This window comes from Pseudophryne corroboree, chromosome 5 (genome assembly GCF_028390025.1).
Source record: "Pseudophryne corroboree isolate aPseCor3 chromosome 5, aPseCor3.hap2, whole genome shotgun sequence".
NCBI lineage: Eukaryota > Metazoa > Chordata > Amphibia > Anura > Myobatrachidae > Pseudophryne > Pseudophryne corroboree.
In genome coordinates this window covers 736,079,403-736,095,586 of record NC_086448.1, presented here as the reverse complement: position 1 = coordinate 736,095,586, position 16,184 = coordinate 736,079,403, and the positions used below count along the sequence as shown (strand labels likewise).

The 16,184-nt window shown below is 49.7% G+C and overlaps 1 protein-coding gene across 1 annotated transcript in view; it reads left to right on the top strand.

Moving 5' to 3' along the window:
• The first annotated feature begins 1,263 nt into the window (after positions 1-1,263).
• Positions 1,264-16,184, top strand: part of TMEM64 (transmembrane protein 64) — a 108,849-nt gene continuing 93,928 nt past the window's right edge. Inside the window, exon 1 of the mRNA XM_063924078.1 lies at positions 1,264-2,137. Within this exon, the coding sequence (XP_063780148.1) occupies positions 1,502-2,137 (636 nt within the window). The 5' untranslated portion in view covers positions 1,264-1,501. The remainder of the gene's footprint in view (positions 2,138-16,184) is intronic.

Here is a 16,184-nt window from a genome sequence, read left to right as displayed (position 1 = left end):
GGCTATCAGCCTGGCACCCACCGCCTAGGGGTGCTGGGGACAGCCTCGGGCTTCACCCCTGGCCCTTGGGTGCCTGGAGGGGGGGACCCCTTCATTTAAGGGGTCCCCACACCTCCAGGGAACCCCGGCCAGGGGTGACTAGTTGGGGGGGTAATGCCACGGCCGCAGGGACCCATGTAAATGTGTCCCCCGGCTGTGGCATTATGTCCCTGGCTAGTGGAGCCCGGTGCTGGTTTCAAAAATACGGGGGACCCCTACGTCTTTTGTCCCCCGTATTTTTTGGAACCAGGACCGGACTAAGAGCCCGGTGCTGGTTGTCTTAATACGGGGGATCCCCTGTCCAATTTTTCCCCAGTATTTAAACAACCAGGACCGGCTCAAAGAGCCCGAGGCTGGTTACACTTAGGAGGGGGGACCTCACGCATTTTTTTTTTTAACCCATTCAGACCCTTTCCATTAAGTTAATGGAAGCCCTGGACAACAAAATTGCATTCATGTCCTCCTCCCACTCCCTTCCCAAACACTATTTTTTTTTCTATAAAAATGTACAATATATCACAAGTATGATGAGCAGGCAGGCAGCGGGCATTGGCGGCATCGGACTGAGATGCAAATTAGTGGCGGAGGGCTGGGTCAGTTGATGGTGGGTGAGTTTGTAAGCCATTGGCGGTGGCACAGGGCATCGACTCAGGGTCAGTAGCGGGCACTTACTCGGCGGCGGTAGGGGTCATCGGCAGATTCGGTGGACATTATGGCTGTAGTGCCTCACCAGCCACTGACCTCACCGCACGCCACTGGAACCTAGCAATCTGGGTTAACATTATGTAACAGGTTGCATCTAACCTTGTGTATCAATACCTATTTCCCTATAGATTGTAAGCTTGCGAGCAGGGCCTTCCTACCGCTATGTCTGTCTTTGCCCTGTTTTGTTCTATAACTGTTGTTCTAATTGTAAAGCGCAACGGAATATGCTGCGCTATATAAGAAACTGCTAATAAATAATAGGGACACTGTGTTCTGGGACAAATCTCTGACGCCAGAGACTGCCCTCTTAAATGAAGGGACAGCTGAAGTATTCTGTATTTGTACTGAGCAGCGTCAGACCCCGGCCCCCAGCAATGAGAGGAGGACACAGAGCCAGCCTGGCCACGGAACAGTCGGCTCCAACCAGAGTCCAGACAGCAGTACTCTACTCCAGGGGGCGTGGTAATTCAGGTGGGCGTGTCGCGGGTACTGAAAGCACAGAGCTACACTTGGCACCACCCACCAAATATCCTCCAATCACAAATCCGGAAGGGAGGACCGTTATTTCCCTTGTACCGCCCACAGCCAATCGGACGCGTGTGGCGGGCGTGGCCGATGGGTGACGCGTGTGAGTCGCAACCAGGTCCCCTGTAGAAACCGCTGCTAGGACGCAACGGCGACTGAGTCATTGCGCGCTGAGCGATGCGCCGAATCCGGGAACGAGAGAGATCGGCCGAGCTGGTGGCTGAGCGATAAGATGTCGGGCTCCGCGCTGCAGCTGCTGGCCTCTCACGGCCGCCAGACCCTGGGCCGATGGATGCACGGCCGGGAGCCCGCTGACAGCCTGCTGGGCTCCGAGCTGGGGGAGAGTCAGCACCCGCTGCTGCAGAGCCCGCCGCCTCCCGAGCTCCCCCAGCCCGGCGCTGAGTCCTGGAGCTGCCCGGGACTGTGCTGGTGCCGGAGCCTGGTGCTGCTGTGCGCGCTGAGCGCCGTGTGCTGCGCCTCGCTGGCCCTTGCCCGGCACTACCTGAAGGACGTGCTGCTGTGGGTGGAGAGCCTGGACAGCCTGGTCGGGGTGCTGCTCTTCATCGTCGGCTTCATCCTGGTCTCCCTGCCCTGCGTGTGGGGCTACATCGTGCTGAACGTGGCCGCCGGCTACCTGTACGGCCTGGTGCTGGGCATCGGGCTGGTCATCGTCGGGGTGCTGATCGGCACCTTCATCGCTCACCTGCTGTGCAAGAGGCTGCTCACCCACTGGGTGCTGGCCAAGATCGGGAGCAGCCAGAGGCTGGGGGCCGTTATCCGGGTGGTGGAGGGCGGCGGCGGGCTGAAGGTGGTCGCCCTGGCCCGACTCACCCCCATCCCATTTGGCCTGCAGAATGCTGTGTTCTCGGTAAGTCAGTCCATGCTGTTTGCATCACTCCAGCAGTTGTAGAACTACAAGTCCGAGCATGCCCTGTGGGTGGTGGGGAACTCCAAATGTTGTGTAGCTGCAGATACCAGAGTGCTCTGCCTAATTGCCTATGGCGTGTGGATACTCTAGTTGTTGTGGTCCATATTCCCAGCATGCCGTGTCTGGTGGTAGTTGGGTTTCCAGGTGTTGTGGAACTACAAGTCCAAGCATGCCAGGGTGGGGAACTCCAGCTGTCGTTTAACTGTAAAGGTGCCTGCACACGGAGCGATGTTCTCCAGGGACACATTGCAAGCGTCCTGGCTGGTTGCCGGCATCGGGCAAGTGTGTGTGGGGGGGGAGATAGATCGCACAGCACACATCTATCCCTGTGTGTACTGTCCTTAAGTTAGTGTCCTACCTTTGCTGTGTGGGTAGTCTAGCTGTTGTGGAACTACAAGTCACAGCACACCGTGTCTTTTGATAGTGGGGATTCCAGTTGTTGTGGAACTAGAAGTCCCAGAATGCCCTGCATGGTGGCAATGCACATTGGAGATTGCAGCTCTTGTGGACTTAGTAGCTACATCTAATTCAGCCTGGGGACGTCCCGCTGTGCCCAGCTCACACCATGGTATCTCCCCTGTCAGCTGCTACCTGACCTCATATTCTCAGACTGGTTTTGCCTCCGGCATTAATATTTATTTAATATTATTATTTTAAATGCAAGTCTCTTTATGACTGTAGCTGTGTACATGACCCCTCTCTTTTGATTTTATGGTGGGCTGATGCCTACATTTTTAATCCAGACATTTACCATGAATATCCTATCTATCTATCTATCTATCTATCTATCTATCTATCTATCTATCTATCGTAAAGTCTGGGAGGGCGCAGGAGCTGAGAAGCCGCGGAATGCCTGCTGCTGCCAGCCACACACCGCTCTGTACTATAGCATCCCCAGCTCCTTCCTCTCTCATTAGTTCAGATGACACATGTAATCCGCTTTGGATGGCATCTGAGTTACAGCATAAGATTGCACTCTATGAATCCCTTTCTATGACTCCCTGGAGCCTCCTGTGCCCCATCACCCACTTCATGTAATATATACAAAGATATTGCTGGATTTATTTTTATTGTGTTAATCTACTAGTTTTAAGGCCTTATGCCTTCCTGCGTTAATTACATGTCTTTGTGGGATGTAGTCACAATCCCAGCGGTTGGGATCCCGGTGGTCAGCATACGGCAGGGGGCCGAGGGCTGTTCCCATTTGTGGGTGTCCGCCTATAGAGTGGGAATAGAACCTGTGGTGAGCCCGCAGGTATCCCGAACCCAACCCATCTTTGTGAGTGTCTCTGACATCATGGGTAATGTAACCAGATTTGTGTTTGCACTGATGATATATCTGCTCTTGCTGTTACTTGCATTCAGTTGTGTAGACTTTGTTCTCCTAACACTGAGGCCGATGTATAAACCTGGAGAAGGGGTAAGTGCAAGGTGATAACGCACCAGCCAATCAGCTCCTGTCATTTTTCAAATCCGTAATAATTGGTTGGTGCGTTATCACCTTGCACTTATCACTTCTCCAGGTTAATACATCTGCCCCGCTGTTCCATAATGTACTATACACATTGAGAGCAACGGAATAACCGCCATTGAACTCTCTGGGGGGAATTCACTTGTTTGAAAAGTCGGTTGGGTGTCTGTTTTTTTCCTGTCTATTAGATAGGAAAAAAACAGACGCCCATCTGACTTTTCGAACAATTGAATACCCCCCCTCTGAGTGCGAGTTACAACCCTAGTAAATAGCAGCATACCACACACTGTGCTTGATATGCACTTACACTAAATGCCAGTGGTTACCAATCCTCCTGCTTGCCGGTTATTTCTGGGACACCACTTAGGTCTACTGTGTGGGCAACCTGTAGCACTCCAGCTCTGTGGAACTATACCACGAGCATGCCCTGCCTCAAGTTTTGCTGTTAGGGAATGATAAAACTGTCTCGGGGCATGCTGGCGTGTGTAGTTCCATGGCAGCAGAAGTGCCACAGGTAGTCTACTCCAGGTGTAAATGTTACCATGTTTGAGGGAAAAAAAAGCAATGTATCTATCAGTAACAGAATGGTGTATGCTGAGGCTTGCTGCATGGAATGAAAGTTCTGGCAGTAAGCGATAATGTTTGGGTTGCTAGCACTAGTATCTGTAAGGGAGATGTATCAAGCCTTCTAAAGATTGGAGACGTTGCCCATAGCAACCAATAAGCATAATTTTATAGAATATACAGTACGGGTTGAATTCTAGTTAGAAACTAGCTATGGGCAACTTCGCCACTCTTTAGAAGGCTTGACACATCTCGTTTGTAAAGGCTCATACACATTAGACAATGTCTCTCTGTGAGTGACGTCGTCTAGTGTTTCCCCTCCTGGGCCGGCCGGTCGGCGGCCGACTGTACACACTGAACGATATGACCGCTCATATTGCTCAGTGACGTCACGCCTCCGCTGGCCGTGCATGCAGCTCCTGGACGACAGTCCAGATTGAGCATGCATGCACTGCTGACAGTGACGATCGTTGCCGACCTGTGGGGCCGCGCATCGGTCGTCGCTGGCGGCATACACACTTGCCGATAAGATGGGCAATGCCGATCATTTTATCGGCAAATGTGTATGGGCCTTAACACGTAGTCACCAGATTTATTGCATTCTATTGAAGCATACGTTTGTAAACAAGAAAAAACAAAAAATCTTTTTAATGTAGTGTTGTATTCACTCAGCTATAGGAGTTATTTATTCATGTATATATCACCTTTTATGTACTATTCTGCTGGAGAAACACGCATGTACAATATTTAATTTGCTGAACTGACCTCTACTTGGAGTTTACTCTGACAACTATCCTATATAATAAATAGCTTTTGCTACTCCTCACCTCTTTGGGGGGAATTCAAGTGTTTCGCATGCCTGCGCCCACTAGATGGCATCCAAGGAAGCAATTCAAGTGTTGCTCCGGGCGCGCACAGCCGCTGGCGGTGACATTAATGTTATATTCCGTCATATTAACGGATTTAGAACTATTTCTTTATAGAAAATTCTTGTGATTACTTCATTTGGTAATGTCGCCACCTGAATGTCTAATTTATTATGTCGACACGGTGTATATGTTGATATTAACATAAGGGTTAGATGTCGAAATTGTGTATCTGTGAGCAAATTCCATTAGGTTTTATATTTCCGAAGGGTGAGCCTTTGCGCTAATGATCCATTTGAACATTGTTTACATGCCACTAGGAAAGTTCCGCATGCATGGTTTTTGGCATGTGTTTCAAAGTGAATGTGACTTCTGGAAACCTGCAGATACAGGACTGAATACAGCTCCATTGCTCTGCATGTTATACTGTGCACAATCCCCCTTCCATGGATTGAAGGAGGCTGCAAGAAGTGATGCTAACATTATGTTCCACATACTTCGAGAAGCCCTAGGGCTGCAAAAAATGAAACAGAAATATTTGCAGGTCAACTGGGGAATATGCTTTTGTTAAAATATGGAGGAGGCTTCATATTGAAATTTAGAACATTGTAAATGCTATAAGGGGGGGATTCAATTATACCACGTTTTTCTATGCAACTTTTTTTTGGTTCGAAAACACTCAGTAGGTTTCTGGATAAGTTCTTAGACCTATGTGTTGGAAATGGGAGGCTGTTAAGGGGATTTTATTTTTTTTCCACCTCAGGCAGGTCGAAACAAAAATCCCTTTTGACTGTTTGGCATTGTAGACAATTGAATATCCAGTGAGTGTGGTCTGTTAGCTGTATTAATTTAACTGGGCCAATTGAATTCCCCCCATATGCTCTAAAAGTAGATACATATTACTTAACCATAGATGGAGTACACTGTTTTTTTATTTCTGAGCTCACGTTCATAAAGATAATAGTAATGCAAATCAATCCTAATGTTTTAAAGCCCTCACTCTGGGGGTGTCATACATGGCGTGTTGCATGCGATACATCCATAGTGTACACACGTCTAATATATGCATTTTCTTCACACACACTGTATCTCTATTATAAATGCAGCCTGTTTCCTTATTGATTCGCGCACCACTCCCACCTATGCACATAGAGATACACGTCAGTATAGGCGAGTGCTGGGCACAACACCCTCTTTTCCATAATGCTACACATCCAGGCACTTATCACATGCATAGTAGCGTTTCAAAGTGGTATGCATAAATAATTGCAAATGTAATCACAGAAGGCTCTACTGATGAGAGCTGTCCTATTTTCTGTGAGGACTTATGGATTTATGACCCAGGAGTCCTATCACGCGCGCTCGGCCCCCAGCATGCGCTAGCCGCAGTGGAGGCAGAGAGGGATTCTTTGGCTCCCTCTCTGGAATTCTGCAGAAATAAGCCCATAGGTTTTTGTAGGTAATGCCATGGTGTTGCCTATCTGGTTAAAGCTCCAGAAAGTGTGGTTTTCCAAAACTTGATACATATGAGATTGTGGTAAAGCGTTTACAGTGGTTTGACTGCATTTTGTGGTTAGTACTTCCCGCCCTGGAGATGACGATACCTGGTTTTAAGGCTCCACTATTATCTATGGAGGGATCATAGCACTATCCGTATCCGCATTTATGACACCACAGTTTTGCCATGCCGCACAGCCAAACTACAGCTACCCCTGGAGCCCGCTCCAAGCATCCTTCTTTTTGTTTTTAGCTAGTCTGGGGCAGCGCGGAGGATGTGTAAGCAGGAGGGACTTTGTGAAGGTGTAGTGAAGAAAGTTGCAGATTCTATTTGTCTTCCTGCTTACACCTCTTTCTGCTGCGGGGTACACTGGGCTCCACAAGTCTGGACAATGGGTGTAGAGTAGGATCTTGATCCGAGGCACCAACAGGCTCAAAGCTTTGACTGTTCCCAGAATGCACAGCGCCGCCTCCTATATCACCCCGCCTCCCAGCACAGGAGCGTAGTTTGTCAGTTGGTGCTGCAGTAAGCAGGCACTTAACAGAGGGGCTGCTCCAAGCAACCGTGAGAAAAGCTTTTTATGAGGTAAAAAGTGAAGACTTCAAGGGCAGCAGCGGTGGTAAATGTTTTGTGACATTCACTGCTGCAGCTCCAGCTCTCCCCAGCGGCGCTGTACACTCCCGAACCCTGGTTGCCGGGTACCTACAGCGGAGACTCCGGTTTACTTCACGTTAGGCACACACGGCTGGGGCTCTCCAGGATCGCGTGGCCGCACTTCGGGAGGTGGTAAGTGGGTCCCGCTCGCGGGACCTGGTCTTTATCGCGATCTGGCGCGGTCCGTGGGAGGTGGGCCGCGCACGCTGATGGTGGACACTGGCAGTACAGGCGATCCCACTAGATCACCAGGGCATGGGCGCAGGTCAGGTTTTCTCTTAAAACCGATTTCTCTAAACGTCCTAGTGGATGCTGGGGACTCCGTCAGGACCATGGGGATTAGCGGCTCCGCAGGAGACAGGGCACAAAAATAAAGCTTTAGGATCAGGTGGTGTGCACTGGCTCCTCCCCCTATGACCCTCCTCCAAGCCTCAGTTAGGTTTTTGTGCCCGTCCGAGCAGGGTGCAATCTAGGTGGCTCTCTTAAGGAGCTGCTTAGAAAAAGTTTTAGGTTTTTTATGTTCAGTGAGTCCTGCTGGCAACAGGCTCACTGCATCGAGGGACTTAGGGGAGAGAAGTTCAACTCGCCTGCGTGCAGGATGGATTGGCTTCTTAGGCTACTGGACACCATTAGCTCCAGAGGGAGTCGGAACACAGGTCTCACCCTGGGGTTCGTCCCGGAGCCGCGCCGCCGACCCCCCTTGCAGATGCTGAAGATTGAAGGTCCAGAAACCGGCGGCAGAAGGCTTTTCAGTCTTCATGAAGGTAGCGCACAGCACTGCAGCTGTGCGCCATTGTTGTCACACACTTCACACCATTAGGTCACGGAGGGTGCAGGGCGCTGCTGGGGGCGCCCTGGGCAGCAATGTATAATACTTTTTATGGCTAAAAAATACATCACATATAGCCCTTGAGGCTATATGGATGTATTTAACCCCTGCCAGATATCTCAAACTCCGGGAGAAAAGCCCGCCGGAATAGGGGGCGGGGCTTATTCTCCTCAGCACACAGCGCCATTTTCCTGCTCAGCTCCGCTGTGAGGAAGGCTCCCAGGATTCTCCCCTGCACTGCACTACAGAAACAGGGTAAAACAGAGAGGGGGGGCACTTTTTTTGGGGATATTTTATATATTTAAGCTGCTATAAGGATACAACACTTATATAAGGTTGTTCCCATATATATTATAGCGCTTGGGTGTGTGCTGGCAAACTCTCCCTCTGTCTCCCCAAAGGGCTAGTGGGGTCCTGTCTTCAATAGAGCATTCCCTGTGTGTCTGCTGTGTGTCGGTACGTGTGTGTCGACATGTATGAGGACGATGTTGGTGTGGAGGCAGAGCAATTGCCGATAATGGTGATGTCACCCCCCAGGGAGTCGACACCGGAATGGATGGCTTTGTTTATGGAATTACGTGATAATGTCAGCACATTACAAAAATCAGTTGACGACATGAGACGGCTGGAAAACCAGTTGGTACCTGCCCAGGCGTCTCAGACACCGTCAGGGGCTGTAAAACGCCCTTTACCTCAGTCGGTCGACACAGACCCAGACACGGACACTGAATCTAGTGTCGACGGTGAAGAAACAAACGTATTTTCAAGTAGGGCCACACGTTATATGATCACGGCAATGAAGGAGGCTTTGCATATCTCTGATACTGCAAGTACCACAAAAAGGGGTATTATGTGGGGGGTGAAAAAACTACCTGTAGTTTTTCCTGAATCAGAGGAATTGAATGATGTATGTGATGAAGCGTGGGTTAACCCAGATAGAAAAGTGCTAATTTCAAAAAAGTTATTGGCATTATACCCTTTCCCGCCAGAGGTTAGGGAGCGCTGGGAAACACCCCCTAAGGTGGATAAGGCGCTCACACGCTTATCAAAACAAGTGGCGTTACCGTCTCCTGATACGGCCGTCCTCAAGGATCCAGCTGATAGGAGGCTGGAAACTACCCTAAAAAGTATATACACACATACTGGTGTTATACTGCGACCAGCCATCGCCTCAGCCTGGATGTGCAGTGCTGGGGTGATCTGGTCGGATTCCCTGACTGAAAATATTGATACCCTGGATAGGGACAGTATTTTACAGACTTTAGAGCAATTAAAGGATGCTTTTCTTTATATGCGAGATGCTCAGAGGGATATTTGCACTCTGGCATCGAGAGTAAGTGCGATGTCCATATCTGCCAGAAGAAGTTTATGGACACGACAGTGGTCAGGTGATGCGGATTCCAAACGGCATATGGAAGTATTGCCGTATAAAGGGGAGGAATTATTTGGCGTCGGTCTATCGGATCTGGTGGCCACGGCAACGGCCGGGAAATCCACCTTTTTACCTCAGACCCCCTCCCAACAGAAAAAGACACCGTCTTTTCAGCCGCAGTCCTTTCGGTCCTATAAGAACAAGCGGGCAAAAGGACAGTCATATCTGCCCCGAGGCAGAGGAAAGGGTAAGAGAGGGCAGCAAGCAGCTCCTTCCCAGGAACAGAAGCCCTCCGCGGGTTCTGCAAAGCCCTCAGCATGACGCTGGGGCTTTACAAGCGGACTCAGAAACGGTGGGGGGTCGACTCAAGAATTTCAGCGCGCAGTGGGCTTGCTCACAGGTGGACCCCTGGATCCTGCAGATAATATCTCAGGGTTACAGGTTGGAATTCGAGAAGTCTCCCCCTCGCCGGTTCCTAAAGTCTGCTCTGCCAACGTCTCCCTCAGACAGGGCGACGGTATTGGAAGCCATTCACAAGCTGTATTCTCAGCAGGTGATAGTCAAGGTACCCCTCCTACAACAGGGAAAGGGGTATTATTCCACACTATTTGTGGTACCGAAGCCGGACGGCTCGGTAAGACCTATTCTAAATCTGAAATCTTTGAACCTGTACATACAAAAATTCAAGTTCAAGATGGAGTCACTCAGAGCAGTGATAGCGAATCTGGAAGAAGGGGACTTTATGGTGTCCCTGGACATCAAGGATGCTTACCTGCATGTCCCAATTTGCCCTTCACATCAAGGGTACCTCAGGTTCGTGGTGCAAAACTGTCATTATCAGTTTCAGACGCTGCCGTTTGGATTGTCCACGGCACCTCGGGTCTTTACCAAGGTAATGGCCGAAATGATGTTTCTTCTACGAAGAAAAGGCGTATTAATTATCCCTTACTTGGACGATCTCCTGATAAGGGCAAGGTCCAGAGAACAGCTGGAGGACGGAGTAGCACTAACCTAAGTAGTGCTGCAACAACACGGGTGGATTCTGAATTTCCCAAAATCTCAGTTGACCCCGACAACACGTCTGCTGTTCCTGGGAATGATTCTGGACACGGTTCAGAAAAAGGTGTTTCTTCCGGAGGAGAAAGCCAGGGAGTTATCCGAACTTGTCAGGAACCTCCTAAAACCAGGAAAAGTGTCTGTGCATCAATGCACAAGAGTCCTGGGAAAGATGGTGGCTTCTTACGAAGCAATCCCATTCGGCAGATTCCACGCACGAACTTTTCAGTGGGATCTGCTGGACAAATGGTCCGGATCGCATCTGCAGATGCATCAGCGGATAACCTTATCGCCACGGACAAGGGTGTCTCTTCTGTGGTGGTTACAGAGTGCTCATCTGTTACAAGGCCGCAGATTCGGCATACAGGACTGGGTCCTGGTGACCACGGATGCCAGTCTGAGAGGCTGGGGAGCGGTCACACAGGGAAGAAACTTCCAGGGAGTATGGTCAAGCCTGGAGATGTCTCTTCACATAAATATACTGGAGCTAAGAGCAATTTACAATGCTCTAAGCCTGGCAAAACCCCTGCTTCAGGGTCGGCCGGTGTTGATCCAGTCGGACAACATCACGGCAGTCGCCCACGTAAACAGACAAGGCGGCACAAGAAGCAGGAGAGCAATGGCAGAAGCTGCAAGGATTCTTCGCTGGGCGGAAGATCATGTGATAGCACTGTCAGCAGTGTTCATTCCGGGAGTGGACAACTGGGAAGCAGACTTCCTCAGCAGACACGATCTACACCCGGGAGAGTGGGGACTTCATCCAGAAGTCTTCCACATGATTGTGAACCGTTGGGAAAAACCAAAGGTGGATATGATGGCGTCTCGCCTCAACAAAAAACTGGACAGGTATTGCGCCAGGTCAAGAGACCCTCAGGCAATAGCTGTGGACGCTCTGGTAACACCGTGGGTGTTCCAGTCAGTGTATGTGTTTCCTCCTCTGCCTCTCATACCCAAAGTACTGAGAATTATACGGCAAAGGGGAGTAAGAACGATACTCGTGGCTCCGGATTGGCCAAGAAGAACTTGGTACCCGGAACTTCAGGAGATGCTCACGGAAAATCCGTGGCCTCTACCTCTAAGACGGGACCTGATTCAGCAGGGACCGTGTCTATTCCAAGACTTACCGCGGCTGCGTTTGACGGCGTGGCGGTTGAACACCGAATTCTAAAGGAAAAAGGCATTCCGGAAGAGGTCATCCCTACACTGGTTAAAGCCAGGAAGGAGGTGACTGCACAACATTATCACCGCATTTGGAGAAAATATGTTGCGTGGTGCGAGGCCAGGAAGGCCCCCACGGAGGAATTTCAATTGGGTCGATTCCTACATTTCCTGCAAACAGGATTGTCTATGGGCCTCAAGTTGGGGTCCATTAAGGTTCAAATTTCGGCCCTGTCGATTTTCTTCCAGAAAGAATTGGCTTCAGTTCCTGAAGTCCAGACTTTTGTAAAAGGAGTACTACATATACAGCCCCCGATTGTGCCCCCAGTGGCTCCGTGGGACCTTAATGTAGTTTTGGATTTTCTCAAATCCCATTGGTTTGAGCCACTCAAATCGGCGGATTTGAAATATCTTACATGGAAAGTAACCATGCTACTGGCCCTGGCTTCAGCCAGGAGAGTGTCAGAATTGGCGGCTTTATCGTATAAAAGCCCATATCTGATTTTCCATTCGGACAGGGCAGAACTGCGGACGCGTCCTCATTTTCTGCTTAAGGTGGTGTCAGCGTTTCACCTGAACCAGCCTATTGTGGTGCCTGCGGCTACTAGCGATTTGGAGGATTCCAAGTTGCTGGACGTTGTCAGGGCATTGAAAATATATATTTCAAGGACGGCTGGAGTCAGAAAATCTGACTCGCTGTTTATACTGTATGCACCCAACAAGCTGGGTGCTCCTGCTTCTAAGCAGACGATTGCTCGTTGGATTTGTAGCACAATTCAACTTGCACATTCTGTGGCAGGCCTGCCACAGCCTAAATCTGTCAAGGCCCATTCCACAAGGAAGGTGGGCTAATCCTGGGCGGCTGCCCGAGGGGTCTCGGCATTACAACTCTGCCGAGCAGCTACGTGGTCGGGGGAGAACACGTTTGTAAAATTCTACAAATTTGATACCCTGGCTAAAGAGGACCTGGAGTTCTCTCATTCGGTGCTGCAGAGTCATCCGCACTCTCCCGCCCGTTTGGGAGCTTTGGTATAATCCCCATGGTCCTGACGGAGTCCCCAGCATCCACTAGGACGTTTAGAGAAAATAAGATTTTACTTACCGATAAATCTATTTCTCGTAGTCCGTAGTGGATGCTGGGCGCCCATCCCAAGTGCGGATTGTCTGCAATACTTGTACATAGTTATTGTTACAAAAAAATCGGGTTGTTCTTGTTGTGAGCCGTCTGTTCAGAGGCTCCTACGTTGTCATACTGTTAACTGGGTTCAGATCACAAGTTGTACGGTGTGATTGGTGTGGCTGGTATAAGTCTTACCCGGGATTCAAAATCCTTCCTTATTGTGTACGCTCGTCCGGGCACAGTATCCTAACTGAGGCTTGGAGGAGGGTCATAGGGGGAGGAGCCAGTGCACACCACCTGATCCTAAAGCTTTATTTCTCTATCGTCCTAGTGGATGCTGGGGTTCCTGAAAGGACCATGGGGAATAGCGGCTCCGCAGGAGACAGGGCACAAAAAGTAAAGCTTTAGGATCAGGTGGTGTGCACTGGCTCCTCCCCCTATGACCCTCCTCCAAGCCTCAGTTAGATTTTTGTGCCCGGCCGAGAAGGGTGCAATCTAGGTGGCTCTCCTAAAGAGCTGCTTAGAAAAGTTTAGCTTAGGTTTTTTATTTTACAGTGAGTCCTGCTGGCAACAGGATCACTGCAACGAGGGACTTAGGGGAGAAGAAGTGAACTCACCTGCGTGCAGGATGGATTGGCTTCTTGGCTACTGGACATTAGCTCCAGAGGGACGATCACAGGTACAGCCTGGATGGTCACCGGAGCCTCGCCGCCGGCCCCCTTGCAGATGCTGAAACGAGAAGAGGTCCAGAATCGGCGGCAGAAGACTCCTCAGTCTTCTTAAGGTAGCGCACAGCACTGCAGCTGTGCGCCATTTTCCTCTCAGCACACTTCACACGGCAGTCACTGAGGGTGCAGGGCGCTGGGAGGGGGGCGCCCTGGGAGGCAAATGAAAACCTTTTTTGGCTAAAAATACCTCACATATAGCCTCCGGGGGCTATATGGAGATATTTAACCCCTGCCAGAATCCGTTAAGAGCGGGAGATGAGGCCGCCGAAAAAGGGGCGGGCCTATCTCCTCAGCACACAGCGCCATTTTCCCTCACAGAAAGGCTGGAGGGAAGGCTCCCAGGCTCTCCCCTGCACTGCACTACAGAAACAGGGTTAAAACAGAGAGGGGGGGCACTAATTTGGCGTTAGAAATATATAAAAAAGATGCTATAAGGGAAAACACTTATATAAGGTTGTCCCTATATAATTATAGCGTTTTTGGTGTGTGCTGGCAAACTCTCCCTCTGTCTCTCCAAAGGGCTAGTGGGTCCTGTCCTCTATCAGAGCATTCCCTGTGTGTGTGCTGTGTGTCGGTACGTGTGTGTCGACATGTATGAGGACGATGTTGGTGAGGAGGCGGAGCAATTGCCTGTAATGGTGATGTCACTCTCTAGGGAGTCGACACCGGAATGGATGGCTTATTTAGGGAATTACGTGATAATGTCAACACGCGCCAAGGTCGGTTGACGACATGAGACGGCCGACAAACAATTAGTACCGGTCCAGACGTCTCAGAAACACCGTCAGGGGTTTTAAAACGCCCGTTTACTTTAGTCGGTCGACACAGACACAGACAGGGACACTGAATCCAGTGTCGACGGTGAATAAACAAACGTATTCCTTATTAGGGCCACACGTTAAGGGCAATGAAGGAGGTGTTACATATTTCTGATACTACAAGTACCACAAAAGAGGGTATTATGTGGGATGTGAAAAAACTACCGTAGTTTTTCCTGAATCAGATAAATTAAATGAAGTGTGTGATGATGCGTGGGTTCCCCCCGATAGAAAATATGGGCGGTATACCCTTTCCCGCCAGAAGTTAGGGCGCGTTGGGAAACACCCCTTAGGGTGGATAAGGCGCTCACACGCTTATCAGAACAAGTGGCGGTACCGTCTATAGATAGGGCCGTCCTCAAGGAGCCAGCTGACAGGAGGCTGGAAAAATATCATAAAAAGTATATACACACATACTGGTGTTATACTGCGACCAGCGATCGCCTCAGCCTGGATGTGCAGAGCTGGGGTGGCTTGGTCGGATTCCCTGACTAAAAATATTGATACCCTTGACAGGGACAGTATTTTATTGACTATAGAGCATTTAAAGGATGTATTTCTATATATGCGAGATGCACAGAGGGATATTTGCACTCTGGCATCAAGAGTAAGTGCGATGTCCATATCTGCCAGAAGATGTTTATGGACACGACAGTGGTCAGGTGATGCAGATTCCAAACGGCACAAAGGTGTATTGCCGTATAAAGGAAGAGGAGTTATTTGGGGTCGGTCCATCGGACCTGGTGGCCACGGCAACTGCTGGAAAATCCACCGTTTTTACCCTAAGTCACATCTCTGCAGAAAAAGACACCGTCTTTTCAGCTTCAGTCCTTTCGTCCCTATAAGAGTCATATCTGCCCAGGGATAGAGGAAAGGGAAGAAGACTGCAGCAGGCAGCCCATTCCCAGGAACAGAAGCGTTCCACCGCTTCTGACAAGCTCTCAGCATGACGCTGGGACCGTACAGGACCCCTGGATCCTACAAGTAGTATCCCAGGGGTACAGTTTGGAATGTCGAGACGTTTCCCCTGCGCAGGCTCCTGAAGGCTGCTTTACCAAGGTCTCCCTCCGACAAGGAGGCAGTATGGGAAAAAATTCACGAGCTGTATTCCCAGCAGGTGATAATTAAATTACCCCTCCTACAACAAGAAAAGGGGTATTATTCCACACTATATTGTGGTACTGAAGCCAGAAGGCTAGGTGAGACCTATTCTAAATCTAAAAAAATTTGAACACTTACAAAGGTTCAAATCAAGATGGAGTCACTCAGAGCAGTGATAACGAACCGGGAAGAAGGGGACTATCTGGTGTCCCGAGACATCAGGGATGCTTACCTCCATGTCCCAAATTTGCCCTTATCACTAAGGGTACCTCAGGTTCGTGGTACAGAACTGTCACTATCAGTTTCAGACGCTGCCGTTTGGATTGTCTACGGCACCCCGGGTCTTTACCAAGGTAATGGCCGAAATGATGGTTCTTCTTCGAAGAAAAGGCGTCTTAATTATCCCTTACTTGGACGATCTCCTGATAAGGGCAAAGTCCAGGGAACAGTTGGAGGTCGGAGTAGCACTATCTCGGATACTGTTACAACAGCAGGGGTGGATTCTAAATATTCCAAAATCGCAGCTGATCCCGACAACAAGTCTCCTGTGCTTAGGGATGATTCTGGACACAGTCCAGAAAAAGGTGTTTCTCCCGGAAGAGAAAGCCAGGGAGTTATCCGAGCTAGTCAGGAACCTCCTAAAATCAGTGCATCATTGCACAAGGGCCATGGTAAAAAAAAATGGTGACTTCCTTCGAAGCAATTCCAGTCGGCAGATTTCATGCAAGAACTTTTCAGTGGGATCTGCTGGA